The following is a 22,037-nucleotide window of genomic DNA, read 5'->3' on the forward strand; positions in this document are numbered from 1 at the left end:
ATAAATCTGAACCGTCCATTAATCGAACAAGATTTAAATTGTCGATTCCCGAGATGAACACCATTTGGCAACATCTCCCAATTCGGGGGGGACCTAGGTCCAGTCTAGTGTCTCTCCATCGAGTCCCGTCCAATTTTGTTTTTTGTGGGCTCATATAATGCTAACAATAATAATCGAAACCGTTTATTTTGTAAAACTTGTTTAATTTCAGTAACTAAAGAGGAAAATCATGTACCCAAAAAAAATTAGAAATTATCAGAACACATTTATTTCACAACAAAAATGGGTTCGTTTCAATGTGCATAAAACATTTCTTTCGAGATAAATGTGGAGTCCTGCTACCCGTACAGATTTTTGTGCACAGATTGTGCACAGATTTCGTTGTGAGGCCCACCACGGGTCCCACACAAATCATCCGAGCCGTTCATTAAATGTAAAATATTTTTTCAAGGGTCCCCGTAAAAAATAAGCTCAATCCAATACCTATAGGTGCTTCATCCAACCATCTAACTTTTCATTCAGATTTTCGGATAATGAAAAGTTATACGATTGGATCGAGCATCTATAGGTATTGGATTGAGATTATTTTTTATGGGAACCCTTGAAAAAATATTTTACATTTAATGAACGGCTTGGATGATTTGTGTGGGACCCTTGGTGGGCCCCACAACAAAATCTGTGCACAATCTGTGCACAGATTGTATGTGTGTGTAGCATTTCTGATAAATGTGTGTTTGAGAAGCCATGGATTGGTATCAACTGCATCTGGTTTTTCTAAGTCCTAAACAATTTAATGAGCTCAACAAAATGAAAGAGTTCTGATCATTATTTTAAGCCCGGAATGAATCAAAAGAAAGCAAAACTAGACGAGATTAGATGGGAGGCACACTGGACTGGACCTAGGCCAGAGAGAGGCTAAGGAGCTTGTGGTTTGGTTAAAAAAAAGTTGCCCGTTAATTAGTAATTAGGAATGACTTCGGTGTCCCCGGTCATTTTGGGGACACCGTAACTTTTGACAAAACAAAACCACTATGAGCATAACCAAAATCTATTATGAATATAACCAAAACCATTATAAGCACACACACCTTATTAGAGGGTGTACCGTACGCATCATGATTTTAAACCCTTGGATTTCAAAGTAAATAATCCGGACCACCTATTTATTAAATCAATTTATCAAATAAAAAAAGGGCTCAGCAAGTAACAGGTTGTTCTCTCCTCCTTAACTTTCTCTCCCTCTACCTCATGTGTAAAATACTACAAATTATATAACATAACCACAATTGTTATGACAACACAAAAAATTGACATTTTCTTACCACAATGTGTCATACCAAAAGAAATCGATCAAAAGATACTAAATACAAGACCAAAATATATCGTAGCACAATCAATAATTATTATACCTAAGCAACATACATGTCTAAAATATCACAAATTAAATATTGTATAACTTAACATCCTAACAGTCCTGATCGATCATTTTAAAAATACATTCACTAACGACATTTAGACTATACAGTCAATTTATAGTATTTGGTATGAAACCTAGTCCTTTGTTGTAGTTGAATGTAATGTAGCCATGCGACTGTGACATAATAATGACGATCAAATCCGTTGAATTTTTTATGTTTGATGATTAAGTCACCTACGTAAATTTTTATCTCAATCAGGTTTAGAAAGCTCCATCATCGGCACGCAAATTGAATAATAGAATGATATTTTCCATCCAATTAAGTGTCTAGCTATAAGCCATCAACTTCATTCTTGATACGAATGACCTAATTAATATTATGTAAAAGATAGACGATTTTGATTAAAAAAAAAAAACACCTTATGTGGGGCTCAGATGGTGCATTATTATATTTTAATGTTGTATTGAAATTGAACGACGAGATTTGTTGAAATATGAAACTTTAAGGATTAACTATGTAATTTATCTTAAAAAATAACAACATTCTTTTTAAAAAAAATAGGAACGAAGAGTGTAAGACATGAACCCCAGATCTTTAAATGTCCAAATTTCAACACTTTTATCACTATGGTATACAATTGAGAATTTGTAATTCTAAAGGCTATTAATTATATAATATTTTCTTGTATGTAGGGGCTTTATTTTCAGACTAAAAATTTGAGAAGACAGAGATCTCAAATGCCTCCGTCCTAGTGCTGGGCCTACACTTGTAGATCATATTATAGCCTATGTCATTGGTGTAAATCAATATGTCGACTATAATAATTTTTTTTGAAAGAAAGTACAATGACAGTAAATTTACAAAATTATTTAGATTTTACTTTCACGACCTAGTTTCAAGGACCACCATTAAATTTTGATTGGTATGCATAGGGTGAAGGTTTGACACCGATCCATGTGTCAAATATATAGTGCCAAATGTTAAGTGCACCGCCTTGAATATTAATAAGATTGGGTATTAATATAATTAATTTCACCAATTACAAAAAGGGGAGTAATTTTTACACTCTATTTTTTGATATTCACACTTATTTTTTTGTATTCCATTTTAGCGTCGAAAGTGTATACATTTGAGATAGTATGATATTATTTTTTTAGTGACCTCTCATTTTTTCATGAAGGAATTTTGATTTTTTGAATTAAATTTTGTAGAGAAAAAATTTGATTTAGACAATAGTTTGAGAGGAAATTATAGTTGTATTCAAAAATTTGGGTATAATATTTACTTTTTGGTGAATTTTTTGGATGAAAATTTTGTGCGAGAACTTCATTTTTAGTTTAAATTATAGAGGTATTGTGTAGGGACAAATAAGAATTTGAAAAAATAGCATGGAGGGAATCGAAAATTAAAATAATATGGTGGAAATTTTAAAAAATAATGTGGCGGGAATTGAAAATAATTAGTGGTATTGTATTTTGCCAATTATAACTATCGTTTACTGAACATTCCGATTGAATTTTTTTATACGACACGTTGTGGGTATGAAAACGCCAATTTATGGTGTTGTCATAACAAATTTGGTTATATTACTGAATTTGTGGTATGATATTTTGTTGATTATAATTATCGTTAATTGAACATTCTGATTGAATTTTTTTATACGACATGTTGTGGGTATCAAAACGTTAATTTATGGTGTTGTCATAACAAATTTGGTTGTATTATTTGTTGAAAAATGTATGCATTATAATTTGTGAAAATTTATATGCATCTCTATTAATTATTTTGATGATTAATTCAATGATATTTTTATTCGGCAAATACGAAATTATCGAAAAGTCGATTCCCGAATTAAATATTTTCGTGACCTTGAAATATAGCATAAAGTCTCTTGGATTCATGATTTATATTTACAAAGACTTTATTGAGCTCAATACATGCTTTAACGGTTTATTTAGATGAAATTGTGAGCCACAGGTTGACGAACCGGCTGACAAGCCGGCTGTCTGAACAGAAAGCTGTGACAACCGGACGACCACCCGGATGACCACTCTATCAAACGGCTAGTTTCCAACGGCTAGTTTCCAACGGCTAGGAAGCATATGGATGGCTATATAAGGCATCAAGAACTCATTAATGAGAACATACACAAGCTACAACATTCCATATTATTGCAAGAGCAAATTCTCAAAAGATCAAAGCCAAAAATTCTCATTGTTCTTCCACTTTCATATTATTCTTGAGAGAAAATTTGTACAAGTCGTGAGCGATAATTTTCATACCTTCTTCACATACTTGTATTTCCTAAGTGAGTGTTTGAGTCAAACACTTGAAAGCTTAGAAGACCAAATTCGGGTTGGAATTTGGGTGTTATTGTTTTTGAGAAGTTTTCGGAGAAAATTCTTGCGGTTGTGCTAGCTCCTCGGGAAAGCTAGAGGCATTCGGTTCTTGTAAGCACCCGCAAGACTTACAAGTTGTAATCTTTTAAAGATTAGTCTAACCTTCAAGTAATTGCTTGAGGAGAAGTGGAGTAGGGCCGGACCGTGGACAAATCCGGACCGAACCACTATAAACGGGTTCTATCTCTCTATCTCTCTATTTTGATTGCATACTTATTGTTTGCATATATTGTTAGAGATAAATTTTTATTGGTAATTATTACTAGCAATCCTATTCACCCCCCCTCTAGGTTGCATAATTTGGGTAACAATTGGTATCAGAGCCTCGGCTCTTGTTTGTAGATTTAACCATCTAAGAGTTAAGATCCATGGCAACCACTAGTAATGTTTCTTGTATCGAAGGTCAATCGTCCAATAGACCTCCCTTGTTCACCGGAGAAAATTACTCTCATTGGAAAAATAGAATGATGATCTTTATTCAATCCACGGATTATGATCTATGGAAAATTATCAAAAATGGTCCCATTATTCCTACTAAGAAAGTTGGAGAAGAGACTATGCCTAAACCAGATTATGAGTGGAGTCATTTGGAAAAGGCTTCAATAGAAAAGAACTATAGAGCTATGAACCTTCTTTTTTGTGCTATTACTCCCAATGAATATGATTGTGTTTCCGCATGTGAATCGGCTAAAGAAATATGGGATAAGTTAGAAATGTCACATGAAGGAGATAGTCAAGTTAAGGAGTCCAAAATTGATATTCTTGTGCATAGCTATGAGCTCTTCAAAATGAAACCGGATGAATCTATATCTCAAATGTTTGCTAGATTTGCTAGTATTACTAACGGTTTAAAAGCTCTTGGAAAGATTTACAGTCAATCCGAAATGACAAGGAAGGTGCTCCGTTCCATGCCAACCAATTGGGACACTACCACCTCCATCATCTTACAATCCAAAGATTTCTCAACATACACGATGGACAAGCTCATGGGATCTCTCATGACGGAGGAAATGCATCACAACCTCAAGGGTGAAAAAGAGAAGAAAGTTAAGGATCTTATCTTCAAAAGTACAACAAGCAAATCAAAAAGCAAGGAGGATTCAAGCAACGAAAGTGAGGATGATGAAATGGCGCTCATCACAAAAACGTTCAAGAAACTCCTCAAAAATAGAGCATCTCACAAAGGCAGAGGATTTTCAAGAAAAGATGGAGGCAAAGAAGAAAATAGTAAAAAGGATCCAATCATTTGCTACGAGTGCAAGAAGCCCGGCCACATCAAAAGTGAATGTCCATATGCAAAAAAATATTCAAAGAAGGACAAAAAAAGAGCTATGATGGCCGCATGGGACAATAGTGACGATAGTAGCTCCGATGAGGACGATGAGCAACAAGAGGTCGCTAACTTGTGTTTCATGGCCATCGAAGAAAACGAGGTAGATCTCGACTCATCCTATTCCTTTGATGAATTATTTATTGCCTATAAAGAGTTGAAAGTAGAATTTGAAAAGGTTGTTTCCAAAAACAAATTTCTTAAAAAGGTTGCTAAAGATCTTTCACTAGAAATAGATGATTTAATTGAAGAGAAAGATATTTTGGAGGAAGAAAATGAAAGTTTAAGAACCTCTTTGGAAAAAGAAAAAGAGTATTTGAAGGATACTTCCAAAAACGAATCTTTAGAAAAACAAATTGATGATTTAACTAATTCTCTTTCAAAACTCACTAATGGAAAAGAAAGTTTAGACATTCTTCTTGGAAAACAAATGGTTTCTTTTCACAAGGCCGGAATTGGTTATAATCCCACTCAACACAAAAATCTTTTTGAAAAAGATGTTCCTCCTTCTAGCCATTCTAAATTGACATGTCATTATTGTGGTAAAATTGGTCATATTTCTCCTACATGTCCTATGAAAGGATACTCATCTTCTAATGCAAAAAAGGTTTGGGTTCCTAAGAACCGTATCAATGCTAACCTTCAAGGACCCAAGATGATTTGGGTACCAAAAGTCAAGAATTGATGTGCTATTGTAGGTATGCTTCAAAAGTTCTCTCAAGGAAGGAAGTTGGTACCTTGATAGTGGATGTTCAAGACACATGACCGGTGACAATAGGGCTTTCAATTCTCTTTCGTCTAAAGATGGTGGACATGTCACATTTGGAGACAACAACAAAGGTAAAATCATAGGAATCGGCAATATAGGTAATTCTCCTATTATTGAAGATGTTTTACTTGTTAATGGTTTAAAACACAATCTTCTTAGCATAAGTCAATTATGTGATAGAGGAAATCGTGTTATCTTTGAAAAATCCAAATGTATCATTGAAAATGACAAAAGCAACAAGACACTCTTCGTTGGACAAAGATTTGAAAATGTATATGTTTTTAATCTCAATGATTTAAGTAATTGTGATATAAAATGTTTTTCCGCTTTGAGTGAAAATAGTTGGCTTTGGCATAGGCGCCTAGGACATGCAAGTATGGATGCTATTTCAAAACTCTCTAGAAAAAATTTGGTAAAAGGTCTTCCTAAAATCAAATTTGAAAAAGATAGACTTTGTGGTCCTTGCCAACAAGGAAAACAAACCAAGGTTTCTTTTAAGTCCAAAAATGTTGTTTCAACTACTAGACCTTTGCAATTACTTCATATGGATTTGTTTGGACCAACTCGCTCTCCAAGTCTTTGTGGAAACTATTATTGTCTTGTTGTTGTTGATGATTTCTCTAGATATACATGGGTGATGTTCCTAGCTCATAAGAATGAGGCTTATCCTAATTTCACTAAACTTTGTAGAAAAGTTCAAAATGAAAAAGGCTTTGTTATTTCTAACATTCGTACGGATCATGGAAAAGAACTTGACAATTCTTTATATGAAAAGTTTTGTGATGAACATGGTATTGGTCATAACTTTTCCGTACCTCGTACTCCTCAACAAAATGGAGTAGTAGAGAGAAAAAATCGTACTCTGGAAGAAATGGCCCGCACTATGCTTTGTGAAAACTCTTTGCCAAAATATTTTTGGGCGGAAGCCGTTAATACCTCATGCTATATTTTGAATCGAGTTTTAATTAGGCCTATCCTCAAGAAAACTCCTTATGAGCTTTGGAATGGTAGAATACCCAACATTAATTACTTTCATGCCTTCGGTTGTAAATGTTATGTATTAAACAATGGAAAAGATAACTTGGGTAAATTTGATTCAAAATCGGATGAAGGCATCTTTATTGGTTACTCTCTTACTAGCAAAGCATATAGAATTTATAATAAGCGCACTAATCTTGTTGAAGAATCTATTCACGTTTCCTTTGATGAATCTAATCCTTGTGCTACTAAGGATGTTGTTGATAATGATGACTTAGAGATTACACATAAGATTCATGACTTGACAATTCAAGAAAAAGTTGATGGTGATACTCAAGTAGAAAGCTCTCAAATCAAAGAAGATGAAGTTATTAATCAACCTCAAGATGCCATGGGAGACAACCAAGATCTTTCCAAGGATTGGAGATTCGTGCAAAACCATCCAAATGACTTGATTCTTGGAGAAGTTTCGAAAGGGGTAACCACTCGCTCGTCTCATAGAAATTTTTGTGAAAATCAAGCTTTTGTTTCTCAAATTGAGCCTAAAAACTTTCCGGAAGCTCAAGATGATGAAAATTGGATTTTGGCCATGCAAGATGAGTTAAATCAATTTGAAAGGAATAAAGTTTGGGCATTAGTACCTAAGTCTCTTGATCACACTATTATAGGTACTAAATGGGTTTTTCGTAACAAGCTAGATGAATCCGAAAATATTGTTAGGAATAAAGCTAGACTTGTTGCTCAAGGTTATAATCAAGAAGAAGGTATTGATTTTGAAGAAACTTTTGCACCGGTAGCTAGATTAGAGGCTATTCGCATATTACTTGCCTTTGCATCTTTCAAAAATTTCAAGCTTTATCAAATGGATGTGAAAAATGCATTTTTGAATGGGTTCATAAATGAAGAAGTTTATGTCAAACAACCTCCCGGCTTTGAAGATCATGTATACCCCGATCATGTTTTTAAACTCTCAAAAGCTTTATATGGTTTGAAGCAAGCACCACGTGCATGGTATGATAGACTTAGTTCATTCTTGCTTGACAATGGCTTTACTCGTGGAAAAATTGATACTACTCTTTTCATTAAAGCCAAAGGTAAAGATATGCTCATTATTCAAATATATGTTGATGATATTGTCTTTGGTGCCACTAATGATAATATGTGCAAAGAGTTTGCTAAGTGTATGCAAGGTGAATTTGAAATGAGTATGATGGGGGAGCTTAACTTCTTCCTCGGACTTCAAATCAAGCAAACTAATGAGGGGATCCTAATCAACCAAGCCAAGTATGCGAAAGAACTTATTAAGAAGTTTGGCATGGAAGGATCAAAGCCAACGAGCACACCAATGAGCACATCAACTAAGCTAGACAAAGATGAGAATGGTAAGGCCGTCAATGAAAAGATGTATCGAGGTATGATCGGCTCATTACTTTATCTCACTGCAAGTAGACCGGATATAATGTTTAGTGTTTGCATGTGTGATAGATTTCAATCATGTCCTAAAGAATCGCATTTAAAAGCTATTAAACGTATCTTTAAATATGTTGGCGGTTCTCATGACTTAGGATTGTTTTATCCACGTGGAGTTGCATTTGATTTAATTGGTTATTCGGATGCGGATTTTGGAGGTTTCAAAGTTGATCGTAAAAGTACAAGTGGGACTTGCCAATTTCTAGGGCACTCTCTAGTGTCTTGGCATAGCAAGAAACAAAATTCCGTAGCTCTATCTACCGCCGAGGCGGAATATGTAGCGGCCGGAAGTTGTTGTGCCCAAATATTGTGGATCAAACAACAAATGGAGGATTTCAATTTGCAATATGATAATATTCCTATTAAATGTGATAATACTAGTGCAATTAGCTTAACCAAGAATCCAATTCAACATTCTCGAACAAAACATATTGAGATTAGACATCATTTTATAAGAGATCATGTTCAAAAAGGGGATATTGAACTTAACTTTATTAGTACCGACAAGCAATTGGCGGACATTTTCACAAAACCCCTTGGTGAAGAACAATTTTGTTTCATTCGACGAGAACTCGGCATGTCTAATCATTTATGAAAAAGTTGTGTTCTTGATGTCAAAAGTTTTTTTTTGGATTCAATGTTGAGTTGATTGAATTCGTAAATATCATACTTGATGGAGAGTACAAATGATCTTGATAAAGAAATCACCCTCCAAACATTTTATCATATGTTTCATTTTCCTGTGTTTGGTATGAAGAAAATCAGTTTTATGGTCTTTAATGTTACTCCTCTTAAACGATTTCTGGACTTAACCTGCATTTGTCAGTCGGATGTCCAAGCGGATGTCCAACCGGACAACCGTGAGGTTGAGACTTATTCAAGCTTTTGCGTTGCTAACTCTGATTTATTAAGTTTGTTACACTTAGTTTGTATGAACTTCATGGCTTAGTGCTTAAATTGTCTCTTATATACTTCGCCGATATGAATTTCTTGTCTCTAAGCTTGCAGGGATAATCATTCTCGGTAATACCCCTCGCATTCTTTAAAAAGCTCTCTTTTAGGGGGAGCATGTATTAAGGGGACACAACAATAAACACCCGAACACAATTTTCTTCCCCTATTCTTGTTCTTTTCGGCGCCACCCCTATCCTATCTCTATTCGGCGCCACCCCTATCCTATCTCTATTCGGCACCGCCCCTATCCTATCTCTATTCGGCGCCGCATCTCTATCCCTTATCCTCAAACACTTCTCTCATACTCTATAAATTCAACAACACTCTCTCTATCTCTTCATCTATCTATCTTTCCTTCTCTCTCGGCCTAAATCTCTCATCAAGCAATGGCAAACATACCGCAAGGGTTACCGTTTGAGTTTTACGAAAGAGATGCCGAACGAGCAGAGTTCAGGTTGTTTATCCAAACCATTTGGATGCAACTCTTTATCTTCATTCTGCTGTGTGCGTTACTTACCATGAGAATACCACCATGGTTCGGATGGAATGTAAATGTGGATACTCTGTGGTATTGGATTGGCATTATAGCTGCCGTTGTAGCAGCCATTATTCGAGAATACGAAAATCAAGGACGCCAAGCTCTCAATGAACGAAGATAGAGTGCTACAGGGCAAGAGCGGCATGGTGCTGGAACCATGGCCCTATTGTTTTTCTCTTTTTAGTTTTTTTTTATGATGTCACAGGGGGAGAAAAAGCCAAGTTTTAATTGATCTATCTTGCCATTTTGGGCAAATTTAAAAAATTGCTTGCTATGATCTGATGATTATTGCTATTACTCGTTGATCATAGATAACTGCTTTGGTGCATGTATTAAGGGGGAGATTGGCATAACTCCTACTTGAATAAAAACTATCATTTTGTGTCATCATCAAAAAGGGGGAGATTGTTGAAAAATGTATGCATTATAATTTGTGAAAATTTATATGCATCTCTATTAATTATTTTGATGATTAATTCAATGATATTTTTATTCGGCAAATACAAAATTATCGAAAAGTCGATTCCCGAATTAAATATTTTCGTGACCTTGAAATATAGCATAAAGTCTCTTGGATTCATGATTTATATTTACAAAGACTTTATTGAGCTCAATACATGCTTTAACGGTTTATTTAGATGAAATTGTGAGCCACAGGTTGACGAACCGGCTGACAAGCCGGCTGTCTGAACAGAAAGCTGTGACAACCGGATGACCACTCTATCAAACGGCTAGTTTCCAACGGCTAGTTTCAAACGGCTAGTTTCCAACGGCTAGTTCCAACGGCTAGTTTCCAACGGCTAGGAAGCATATGGATGGCTATATAAGGCATCAAGAACTCATTAATGAGAACATACACAAGCTACAACATTCCATATTATTGCAAGAGCAAATTCTCAAAAGATCAAAGCCAAAAATTCTCATTGTTCTTCCACTTTCATATTATTCTTGAGAGAAAATTTGTACAAGTCGTGAGCGATAATTTTCATACCTTCTTCACATACTTGTATTTCCTAAGTGAGTGTTTGAGTCAAACACTTGAAAGCTTAGAAGACCAAATTCGGGTTGGAATTTGGGTGTTATTGTTTTTGAGAAGTTTTCGGAGAAAATTCTTGCGGTTGTGCTAGCTCCTCGGGAAAGCTAGAGGCATTCGGTTCTTGTAAGCACCCGCAAGACTTACAAGTTGTAATCTTTTAAAGATTAGTCTAACCTTCAAGTAATTGCTTGAGGAGAAGTGGAGTAGGGCCGGACCGTGGACAAATCCGGACCGAACCACTATAAACGGGTTCTATCTCTCTATCTCTCTATTTTGATTGCATACTTATTGTTTGCATATATTGTTAGAGATAAATTTTTATTGGTAATTATTACTAGCAATCCTATTCACCCCCCCTCTAGGTTGCATAATTTGGGTAACATTATTGAATTTGCGGTATGGTATTTTGCTAATAATAACTATCGTTAACTGAGTATTTCAATTGCATTTTTTTTATACGACACGTTGTGAGTATGAAAGTACCAATTTATGGTGTTGTCATAACAACTTTGGTTATATTACTGAATTTGTGATATGATATTTTGTTGATTATAACTATCGTTAATTGAACATTCTAATTAAATTTTTTTATACGACACGTTATGGGTATGAAAACGTCAATTTATGGTGTTGTTATAACAAATTTGGTTATATTACTGAATTTGTGGTATTTTAAACATGTGTTATTACAGAATATTTTAATTAATTTCCTTTGGTGCGACACATTGTGGTAAGAAAATATCAATTTATGGTATTGTCATAATAATTATGGTTTGTTATATAATTTGTTGTATTTAAATATGTTTTCTTTTTATACGACAGCTTGTGTTAAAAAAATGACAATTTTAGATGTTATCATAATAATTGTGGTTATTTTATAAAATTTGTAGCATTTTACAAATATTTTTGGCTTAAGTATAATAATTGTTGATTTTGGTACGACATATTTTGATTTTGTTACTAAATATTATACGAGTCAAAAAAATTTTGGTACAATTCATTGTGGTAAGATCATGTCAATTTATGGTGTTGTTATAACATTTGTGAATAATATTATTTAATTTTTTATATTATACGCATATATTTGGTTAGGGTACAAGTATTATGGATTTCGGTAAGAATAATTATGGTTACATAATAACAATATTTTTTAATTATGGGTAACCTGCTAATGACCTATTCAACAGGTAAATTTTAATGTACAAGTCGTAACTAGAATCATAAATATGCATTAAAAAATCAAAAATCGGCATAATGAAAATCACAAATTGTCATAATTTAGACATACGGTATACCCTGTTCCTCCTTTTAGTTATGCTTCTAATGGTAAAGTTATGCCAAAAATTACGGTGTCCCCAAAATGACCGAAAACACCATAACATCATCCTTAGTAATTGGATAATCATTTTCCAACTCCTCCCACCAGTAGGTAATAGTGAGATTTTTGTGTTTTTAAGAGCATCTCCAACTCAATAGTCAATCCCCTCTCAAATCTCATTCAAGATAAATGAAGTTAGGTGTTTTATAACTAAAAAGTAGGGAATGATTTTGGTGTCTCCGGTCATTTTGGGGACACTGTAACTTTTGGCATAATAAAACCATTATGAGTATAACCAAAATCCATTACAAGTGTAACAAAATCATAACAAGGCATAAGTTATGCCTTGGTTGATTTTTTGGATATTCTTTGGTTATGTCTTGATAGGGTTTTGTTATGCTTGTAGTGGTTTTACTTATGCTCATAATAGTGAAGTTATGCCAAAATTTACGGTGTCCCCAAAATGACCGGGGACACCATAACATCATCTCCTGAAAAGTATATTCAGAGAAATTTACTGTTCAGATAATGACTTTGGTGTCCCCGGTCATTTTGGGGACACCATAACTTTTGGTATAACAAAACTATTATGAGTATAACCAAAACTCATTATGAGCAGAACCAAAATCATTATGAGCATAACAGAACCATAGCAAGGCATAACTTGTTTGTTATGTCTTGGTTGGATTTTGTTATGCTTTAATTGGTTTTTTGGATATTCCTTGGTTATGCCTTATTTGGGTTCTGTTATGTTTGTAATGAGTTTTAGTTATGCTCATAATGGTGAAGTTATGCCAAAAATTACGGTATCCCCAAAATGACTGGGGACATTTTGTTATGCCAAAAGTTACGGTGTTCCTAAAATGACCAGGAACACCGAAGTCATTCCCCTTTATTTTATATCTCCATACAAAATGAAGGGTCTCCATCATGGAAAAATGTTACGGTGTTTACCCGCCGTTTGGGGACATCATAATTTTTGACATAACCGACCATTACAAGCATAACCAAAACCTTACAAAGATATAACTTCAAAATCCCCAAATATTTTGGGTATATTAGGGGTTATGTCTTTATAAGGCTTTGGTTATACATGTCACTAGTTTTGGTTATGCTTGTAATAGTCGATTATGCCAAAAATTACGGTGTTTTCAAAATGACCGGGGACGCCATAGCATCATCCCTCGATCATTGTTGTAAGGCCGGAATGGATAAAAAAAAACCAAACCAGACAGGACTGGATGGGAGGGATACATGACCGACTGGACCTGAGTCCGATAGAAGGGGAGTGATTCAGCTTGTGGTTTGGTTACTGAATAATTGCTCGTTGGTGACTGGGTAATGATTTTTGAAACTACTCCACTCCACCAATCGTTAATAGTCAGTCTATCTTGGAGATTTTGTGTTTGTAAGAGCATTTCCAACTCAAAGTCAATGCCTTCTGGAACCCTATTTTAGAGAATCAAATTAAGTGTTTTATAATCAAAAAGCATGTTAAGAGGATTTTATTATTCATAATACAATTTTCAACCACAATCTCTATCTCTATATTTAAATATCTATTTCAGTTGTTCTTTCACTTTTTTTCCAATGATGATCTAGTTTTTTTTTAGATTTTATACTTACTCGCTTTTTTATATTCAAAAATGTGGATTTAGAGGATCCTCTATCTTTTCTTCGCTCATACTCTATGTTTGCGGTACCAATCTTGATCCTCTAAACTAGAGGGTGGATCGAAGTAAGAATTTCCTCCAAAGTAGAGGTATAGAAAACAAAAGAATAAATAGTGTGGGTTCGAGATACTCTAAGAAGATACCATCATTATGTTGTCATGGGGTTTTTTCTCTAAGACTATGTTTGATTAGGAACAAAAAGATACTGGAAAATGAAAATGATATAAAGTAAAATGAAAGAAAAAAAAGTTATTTTATTGGATGTGTTTGGTTACAATGAAACTTTTGAAGGAAAATTCTAAATATCTTCCATTATAGAGTTTGGTTACAATGAAACTTGCAGGAAAATATTGCATTTTTCTAAATTAACCTTACATAATTGAAATATAACAACTTCCTCAATAGCAAGTAGTTGAAAAGAAAGGATAAATTTGAAATTTCATTTGTAGATAACAAGTTTCATGAGAAAGTTACAATTTCACTAAAGAGCTCGAGTTTTAGGTTCATTTACTAAATGAGCCGAGCTCGACACTCAAAAGTTCGGCTTGGCTCGCTAAAATTCAGCTAGTTTAAAGAGGCTTATTAAGTAAATTAGTCAGACTCAACTCGTTAGGGTTCGGCTTGTTTAAAGCTCGAACACAACGAAGATCAGCTTATTTGCACCCCTTTGGTAACCGTAAAAGTAAACATTTCACCTGCTCAGGGAAGCAGTCAGTGGAGGATATCTCTGATGGGCCGTTAAGCCCAGCCATAAAAATTGATCGGGCTATAGGGCTAGCCTACATTATATAATTTAGGGCTTTTTGATGTATACATACAGGCTTGGGCCAGAATAACCCGTCCGACCCGTTTCTTATATTCTAGTATTTGGACCTGGAGGGATGACGCTCAAGCGGGAACTCCCCAACTGCGAAGCATGACACGGCTACCAACCTCACGTATTTGTGTAATTGTGTCTGACAAGAACTTGGAACGCATTCTCTGAGCATGCGTCTACGTGTTAATGTTTTTACTATGTTTTTCTACTTGGTCATGTTGGCAACACATTTGAAACACATAAAGTACATTTTACAGTAAAACTTTGGCAGAGTAAAAATTTGAACAGATGTTTAGACAAGGGTACCCATTCGCCTAATAGCTATGAGAAAGCAGCTAAAGGATTTGTTTTTAAAGAGATCGCAAGTTCGAACCACATTAACGTCAAAGCCTTGGAATCACCGGATTTTTTTCCTATCGTTAGTTTTAGAATCCCAAAATTAATCAACGTACGTATAAGCTGGCTCGAATAGCCGATGGTAAATAAAATAAAATGCTTACTCTCTGGGGGAAAGGAAGAATGACATGTTGGTTCAAGAGACTTCCACACAACAATGGTGTTCTCGTTACTCATTACCTTCATGACAAGTGTCCTCTACTTTGCATGTCTGTGTGCTAGGTGTCTCCCGAACCATCTTCCCTACTCTCTCTCTCTCTCTGCATAAATATTTAAGCTGAATACTTGGAATCAAAAAAGCAACAGCCATAACAAGCTTGGAATCTCACTCATCAATCTTTACTCTGTTCTCATATATTGCTGTCAAATTCCATCTCCCTTCTGTTTCACACTCATCATGGCTTTCAGGACTCCAGTAAGTACTGCTCATTTTTATCACTCTCTCTATCATAGTATCATTAATTCTCTCTCTCTCTCTCTCTCTCATGTATTCCTGTATATATGTGTGAAGTTATCATTTCATCTGGAAAAGTTCCACTATTTCTAAGTACTGGTTATCATTGCCCACAAAAATTACAGACTTACTGGAAATCGATGCTCAGTCGGCTAGGAGCTGGGAAAAGCCCCACTTTTGCCACTTCAACCACGCCCAAAATGAAGGCCTTTGCCCTGCCTCTCGATTTGGGCCATGGAAAAGACACTAAACCAGGGTAAGTACTTACGTTTGATGATGTAATCTATGATCAACAAATGGAAGTGAGATCTTTCTACTGCGAATTCCGCCTGCTTAAATTCGATGGCTCGCGCAGGGCGCCGCCGCCGTTGAAGGGAGATTTCGTGCCGGTGTACGTCGCGCTGGGACTGATCGGACTGTCGGCGACGTTGGGGATGTACACGGCGATGCACCAGCTGTCGCGCGCCCCCAATGTGCGCGTCAGAAAGTCGCTGCGGGAGACGATCCCGGAGGTGGTGGTGCCGGAGCTGACGGTGGAGGAGGGGGACAAGTTCATCAAAAAATCGTGGTTCAGGAAATTGGCCCACATCCAGGAGAAGGATGATCCCATCGTCCCCACTCATGTCAACTGCGAAATTCTCGTCAAGTATGGCTTCTATACATATAACCTTTCCCACCATACAAAACATACATGAATATATTCATGCTTTGTGATCTAAGGCCCGCTAAGGTTATTTTGTAAGTAATTACTCCCTCCGTCCCAAGACGTTTATCCGGTTCGTAAAACGGAGTCTTAAAAATAATACGATTTTTATAAGAAAAATTCAAAAGTTTTTTAACAACTTACTAGATATCAATGACTTCTATTAATTTGTGAAAAATGTTTGAATTTTTTCTTTAAAAAATTGCATTATTTTTAAGTTATCGTTTTACGGACTGGACAAACAATTTGGGACGGATGAAGTATATTTTTTCGCTTTACGAAACACAATCATTGTCCCACCATATATCACATTTAATACTTTAGTTAGCGGGACCGGAGCTTAAGTGTTCTCTTTGTTGAGATCCTCATTCTATCTTTTGTCGAACGATGTTTACGTTTTTGCGATTTATGAAGAGAATTGTATGTTCTGGGCAATGCAGGCCACCGAAAGCGGAGACGCTGAAAGATGTTGGTGTGGATCCGAAGACAGAGTGATTCAATCGACACTTCCCACGAAAATGTAATTATTGATTTGCTGTAACTTTTTTGAGTGTAAATAATGGAATAAATTTTGTGTTAAGTTTGTAGCTCTGTGTTGATGGCGCGGTTCTTACTTCCAACTGTGGGTTAATCAACCACTCAAAAATTGTGAACAACCCAGCCACCAACTTAATAACGGTTGGGGATCGGGGATCACACGCACAATTTAGATACAAATTTGCGTGGTTTGGCTGGGTTGTCCACTCCCTGGAGGAAAACATGTGTCTCGAGGATATAGATATAGATCCACCCGAACGATGAACATGAGATGAATGATTTGTTTCACTGTAAAATTTCCCGGAGGAAATCATCGTTGTTGTGCGAGACGGAGGGTCATTATTCCTGGAACACTGAACAAGAACTCCTGAATAAGAACTCGTCTTGAACATTCCTGGAACACTGAACAAGAACTCCTGAATAAGAACTCATCTTTGTTCAGGACGAGTAGATGCGTAAGTTTCCGCTATGCGTGCGATCTCTATACCAACACCAAACTATGAATAGAGGAGGAAGACTGTATCTGTTGATACTCAAACATCAAAACGATGTGTCGTTTACCAAGCACAAATAATATGAAAACCTGTAGCCGCAACTTAGATTCTCATCAAGGATAAAATTCAAACCACGGAACACGTTTGTTTCAACTTTCCAACTGCCATATCCATCGTGGATAAACTTCAAAAATCTTCAATTCCTGGATCCATCTTTCATTTGGAGCAGGAAAAGCAATGTCCGACCAAATTCAGATCGTCTCATTTACATTCTCATACATAAACTGTTTTAAAGAAGCAAACCTGAAAAATTTATGGAAATTCGGTAAAAAATTCAGCATCTAGCTCGAAACCTACGATAAGCAATGCTAACAAGTCACCACTATCACCTCTCTCTCTCTCTCTCTCTCTCTCTCTCTCTCTCTCTCTCTCTAGGTATCACGCCTGGTAGTCCTCCGACGAGGAGCAGCAGCTGTATCTTCCTTCTCAATCTCCTCTTCCTTCTCTTTGTTTGAAGTCTCAGCTTCTTCTGCGTTGGATGTTTCTGAACTCACTTTTGCCTGGCAATATCAAGCAACCACATTTTAAGAACTCTTCAATACAAGAATAGGGAAGATCAGCAAGTTAAGAAAGGCATAGGAACTCACAGGTTTCTTCCCGCCGAAAAGGATCTTGAATAGAAGAGTGAAAATAACCACTATGATGGAGATGATGACACCAATGGTCAGGTTTGCATGTTTCTCGGCTTGCTCAATGAGTTCCTGCAAAACGAAAGTTACTAAATTCACAAAAAAGCACAAAACATCATTAAAGAGTGGAAATCCCAAGTATGATGATGCCTTACCAGGATTTTAGACTTGTGCTCACTCAAGAAAGAGATGTCCGCAATCTGGTAGAGTACATCGAACACCGCCTTCTGCAATAGCAAAACACAAATACTTAGCTCACGGTATTACCTATCGTGAAATCAACAACCCTTACATCGAACATTCTGTCATAGCAAAGAACAATAACTTGGCTCTTTCGAACTATCATGAAATCAACAATCCTTCTCTCTGCTATAAGGATTGATCTCTCCGTGTGTGTGTGCGGCTTCTGGTCAAAGAGAACCGGAATATTAGACTGATCTCCCCTTCATTGTTGATTCCACTGTGTTCTCCCTTTGAGGGTTCTGATTAGAAAATTGTAAAATGAACCAGAAACATAAGCAAGGCCAACTACCTGGAAGCCTTTGAGACCGTCTGAAGATGCAGCAGCTGCTTCCTCGGCCTTTTCATTCTCCTTCTCCACTTCGAACTTAGGTTTCCAAGCTTTCTCCCTGTACGATTCTGCCACCTTTTCATCGCTAGCAATTAAAATGTTGTCAAACAAGACACCATCTTGCATTGTCCAAATCTCTATGCCAATTGCAGCAATGGGCTCAAAATCAGGCCTCTCAAGTTCGAAGTAGCTAGGGTTTGGAATCTCCTGCGGCTTCCAGATACCCTTGTAATTAGGGTTGTCGATAAGTGGGGCATGCCATTTTCCCTTGTAAGCTGGGTTCGCCTTTGTTGGCCTCTTCCACTCACCACAACCAGGAGCCGTCTCACAATTAGGGTTGTCAATCTTTGGAGCCTCCCATTCACCATCTTCCTCGTCATCCCAATCTTCTGGCTTTGTTGCCTCAGGATCATCAATCTCTTCTGGCTCGTCATCTAACCACCCTTCTGGTTTTTCCGCTTCCTCGTCTTCAATTTCCATTGGTGCATCCTCATCCCAGTCTTCTGGTTTTACTGCATCTGGGTCCGGAATATTGGCCCTCTCATCCCAATCCTCAGGCTTCTTATCATCTGGGTCAGGAATGGTTTTAGCAGGAATAAGTGCTGGCGCAAAATCCTCACTAGAGAGGAAATTACCCTTCTTTTTCTCTTCACCGTCAATAAGGATCCGTATATCACTGTTAGGTTCCAGAATGGCAGTATAAACGTGGGTCAGCTTGTCGGATGGTACAGAGGGTGTGTACTTGAGGTGGTGTTCAACGTATTCTCCAGTCTTGGGGTTCTTATGCTTTAGAATAAAGTGGACCTTGTTTGTAGCCCCACATTTATCAGGTCCAAACATGATAGAGTAGGGGGACTCATTGTCAAACCCCTTAGCAGTCCATCCAGCATCCTGAGGACGAAGATATTTCAAATATGCACCACCACACTCAAGCCCATTCTGGAAGCGAGTTTCAAACTGAAGGACAATAGTTCCATCCTTGAGCTTCACAGGCTCATCTAGCTCTTTCACAATAGCATACTTCCTGACCTTCTCGCTCACGAGAAGCCCATGGTCATCGTGTCCCTCACTCTTGGCATGTTTCCATACACCTAGGAGCAGATAACACAATGTTAATGAGAAACTCTGTAACCACTTATATGGTTGAAATGTCAAATCAATTCAGGCGCAGATCCTTAGAGAAAGATAACTCATTAAAACAAAGGTAATGGAAGAAGTTGGAGGTTCAAGAATGGTTATAGACAAGATGATCAAGGGGATCCAAAAGATATTACGAAAAGTGAATTCCATACAGGAGAGATACAGGAGGCCATCCACATAAAAGAGAGATACAGGAGCCATCCAAGTATTTGAAAACAGGCTACCATTCTGTGCAAAGTGGTTTAGGCGATTAACATATCAGTATGAACAAATTAAGACAGGTTGGGTCACTGGGATTGACTCTGTGTAGGGCAGCAGTATCATAGTGATGCGGCTATGAACCATTCGTCTTGTAAAGTGAAGCAAAATGAGAGACAAGAGCCCATAACTGTAAATGCACATGATGCAAATTGTTCCAAACACACACAATCAGCTCACTACCAATTGGAATTCCACCTACTAACCAAAATCCCTTTGGAAAAAAAAGAAAGTAAAAAAAAAACTAGTTCAACCAAAAAGCATGAACAAGAAGAAATAGGCAAAAAAAAAAAAAAAAACAAGTGTTCAAATTGGATAATTAGATCTCCGTTACTAGAATTTGATCTAAAGAACGGAAAAAAAGAGAGGAAGAAGTACAAACAAGAAGAAATAGGCAAAAACAAAAAACTAGCGTTCAAATTGGATAATTAGATCTCCATTACTAGAATTTGATCCTTCACATCTTTGGTAAAGTAATAACATCTTTGTTTCCAACATCCAATATCCACCTAGAATCTTAGAACGAAGACTACTAAGTAAATTCGTCGAAGCATACCATCACGAGTTAAGGACTAAGCACAGCGCTATAGGATACTGTGTCCAGATTCTGGCTACATTTGTATCGTAGATTAATTATTATTTTCCACCCAAACCACACCATCAAATCCAAGCTGGAAGCTTAAACACCATTTCCCATGAGCATTTCGTAACATATGTTTACTCCCTCCCACGGAAAGAAAAGTGACTGGAAAGAGACAGACAACTAAGCCAATCACCCTTCAGACTGCCTATGAACTCACATCTCAGAGCCAAATTAACCCAAAAATGGTTAACGGAACCAAACATGCTTCAAATTCAACAGAAACATAATAGAAAAAATCTACATGCCACCGGATTTTATCACCATATTATACCTCGGCTTACTTGGATGGATTTGATCCATTGCGAATCCAGTGGCACATAGAATTAGAAATTAACCTCAATCATGTGAAAATGAGTTCAAGTGACACTACAGTAAGCCAATTTAAGCTACGTTAAAGTCTAGTAATAAGCAAACAAAGCTCGTAGAATTGCCAAACAAGTAGAGCGAAAAATTCAAGAGAAGAAGAGGGTCCTTGTTAGGAAGTACCTTTGTAATCCTCTTTCTCGGACACGATCCAACTCCCCTCAAAGGATTCATCGAACGACTCGTAAAAGATCTACAACAACAACAAACAAACAAACAAACACAACAATTTTCAGCACACCAGATCGATACATGCATCTGCAGCTCTCATTCATGCGTCGCTACATAAGTATATACATACATATACACATATATACATATAATACGCTCCGCCTCTAAAAGAATGTCCGGTCCGCAAAACACAGAAATAACGCATTTTTATTGAGAAAAATTCAAACTTCTTGCCGATAGTCACTCAATATGATAGTTTATTTCAATCTATCAAAAACACGTTTGAATTTCTCTTGAATCACAAAACATTTTTGTTCATCAGAAAAAAGCTTAACTTTTTTGATAGAAGTGCATTACTCTTTTTACGGACAGAAAAACGAGATCTATACATACACACGCAGCTCACATTCATGCTCCACGTTCATATGTTGATACATGTATATACATACACAAGTAAGCAGAATAAAAATAAAAATAAACTATTGAATAAAAATAAACTTCTGTTCATAATTTTTTGAATTTCTTTGCACCAAATTAAAAAACTAATCGAGATCTTTAATTTGGTGTGGAAAAAACTGGGAAAATCAAAATACATATAAGTACACAAACCGAAGTACGTGAAGGAATCTCAAAGATTTTCTAACCGGATCAGAAGAAGCTAGGAGGAGCTGGGAAGCAAAGCAACCGATCAAGAGCAGAAATCCAAATTGCAGAAAAATCCTCCGTTTACCTTCTTCCATTTACACGCTCTAAATTCAGAGAATCTGAATTCAGCTAGCCCTAATTGAAAGGTGAGGAAATCTCAGATCCAAACCAATTTGAATGGTTTAGCCCTAAAATTTGATCTGATCTGAGGTAAGACCGTAAGAGCAGAGATGAGAGAGAAAGGGGGCTACTAGTAGTAGTGGACTAGAGTTT

At 36.5% G+C, this 22,037-nt stretch overlaps 3 protein-coding genes across 3 annotated transcripts in view; 2 read left to right on the forward strand and 1 right to left on the reverse strand.

Annotated features, from left to right (window-relative positions):
• Nucleotides 1–13,789, forward strand: part of LOC131312026 (probable beta-1,4-xylosyltransferase IRX10L) — a 70,160-nt gene extending 56,371 nt beyond the window's left edge. Inside the window, exon 5 of the transcript XR_009195687.1 lies at nt 13,779–13,789. The gene's annotated coding sequence lies outside the window, so the exon portion shown is untranslated. The remainder of the gene's footprint in view (nt 1–13,778) is intronic.
• Nucleotides 13,790–15,344: 1,555 nt separating this feature from the next.
• LOC131312031 (uncharacterized) lies at nt 15,345–16,835 on the forward strand. The gene is made up of 4 exons (XM_058339731.1): nt 15,345–15,511; nt 15,676–15,806; nt 15,906–16,196; nt 16,694–16,835. The coding sequence occupies exons 1-4, from the start codon at nt 15,494–15,496 to the stop codon at nt 16,746–16,748; spliced, it is 495 nt and encodes a 164-aa protein (XP_058195714.1). The 5' UTR covers nt 15,345–15,493; the 3' UTR covers nt 16,749–16,835.
• A 592-nt stretch (nt 16,836–17,427) lies between these two features.
• Nucleotides 17,428–22,035, reverse strand: LOC131312024 (calnexin homolog). The gene is made up of 6 exons (XM_058339724.1): nt 21,764–22,035; nt 21,072–21,141; nt 18,506–19,635; nt 18,129–18,200; nt 17,932–18,045; nt 17,428–17,844 (listed from the first exon to the last, which is right to left on the reverse strand). The coding sequence occupies exons 1-6, from the start codon at nt 21,857–21,859 to the stop codon at nt 17,716–17,718; spliced, it is 1,611 nt and encodes a 536-aa protein (XP_058195707.1). The 5' UTR covers nt 21,860–22,035; the 3' UTR covers nt 17,428–17,715.
• Between the last annotated feature and the right edge of the window lie 2 nt (nt 22,036–22,037).

The sequence above is a fragment of the Rhododendron vialii genome, chromosome 12a, assembly GCF_030253575.1.
Source record: "Rhododendron vialii isolate Sample 1 chromosome 12a, ASM3025357v1".
Lineage (NCBI taxonomy): Eukaryota > Viridiplantae > Streptophyta > Magnoliopsida > Ericales > Ericaceae > Rhododendron > Rhododendron vialii.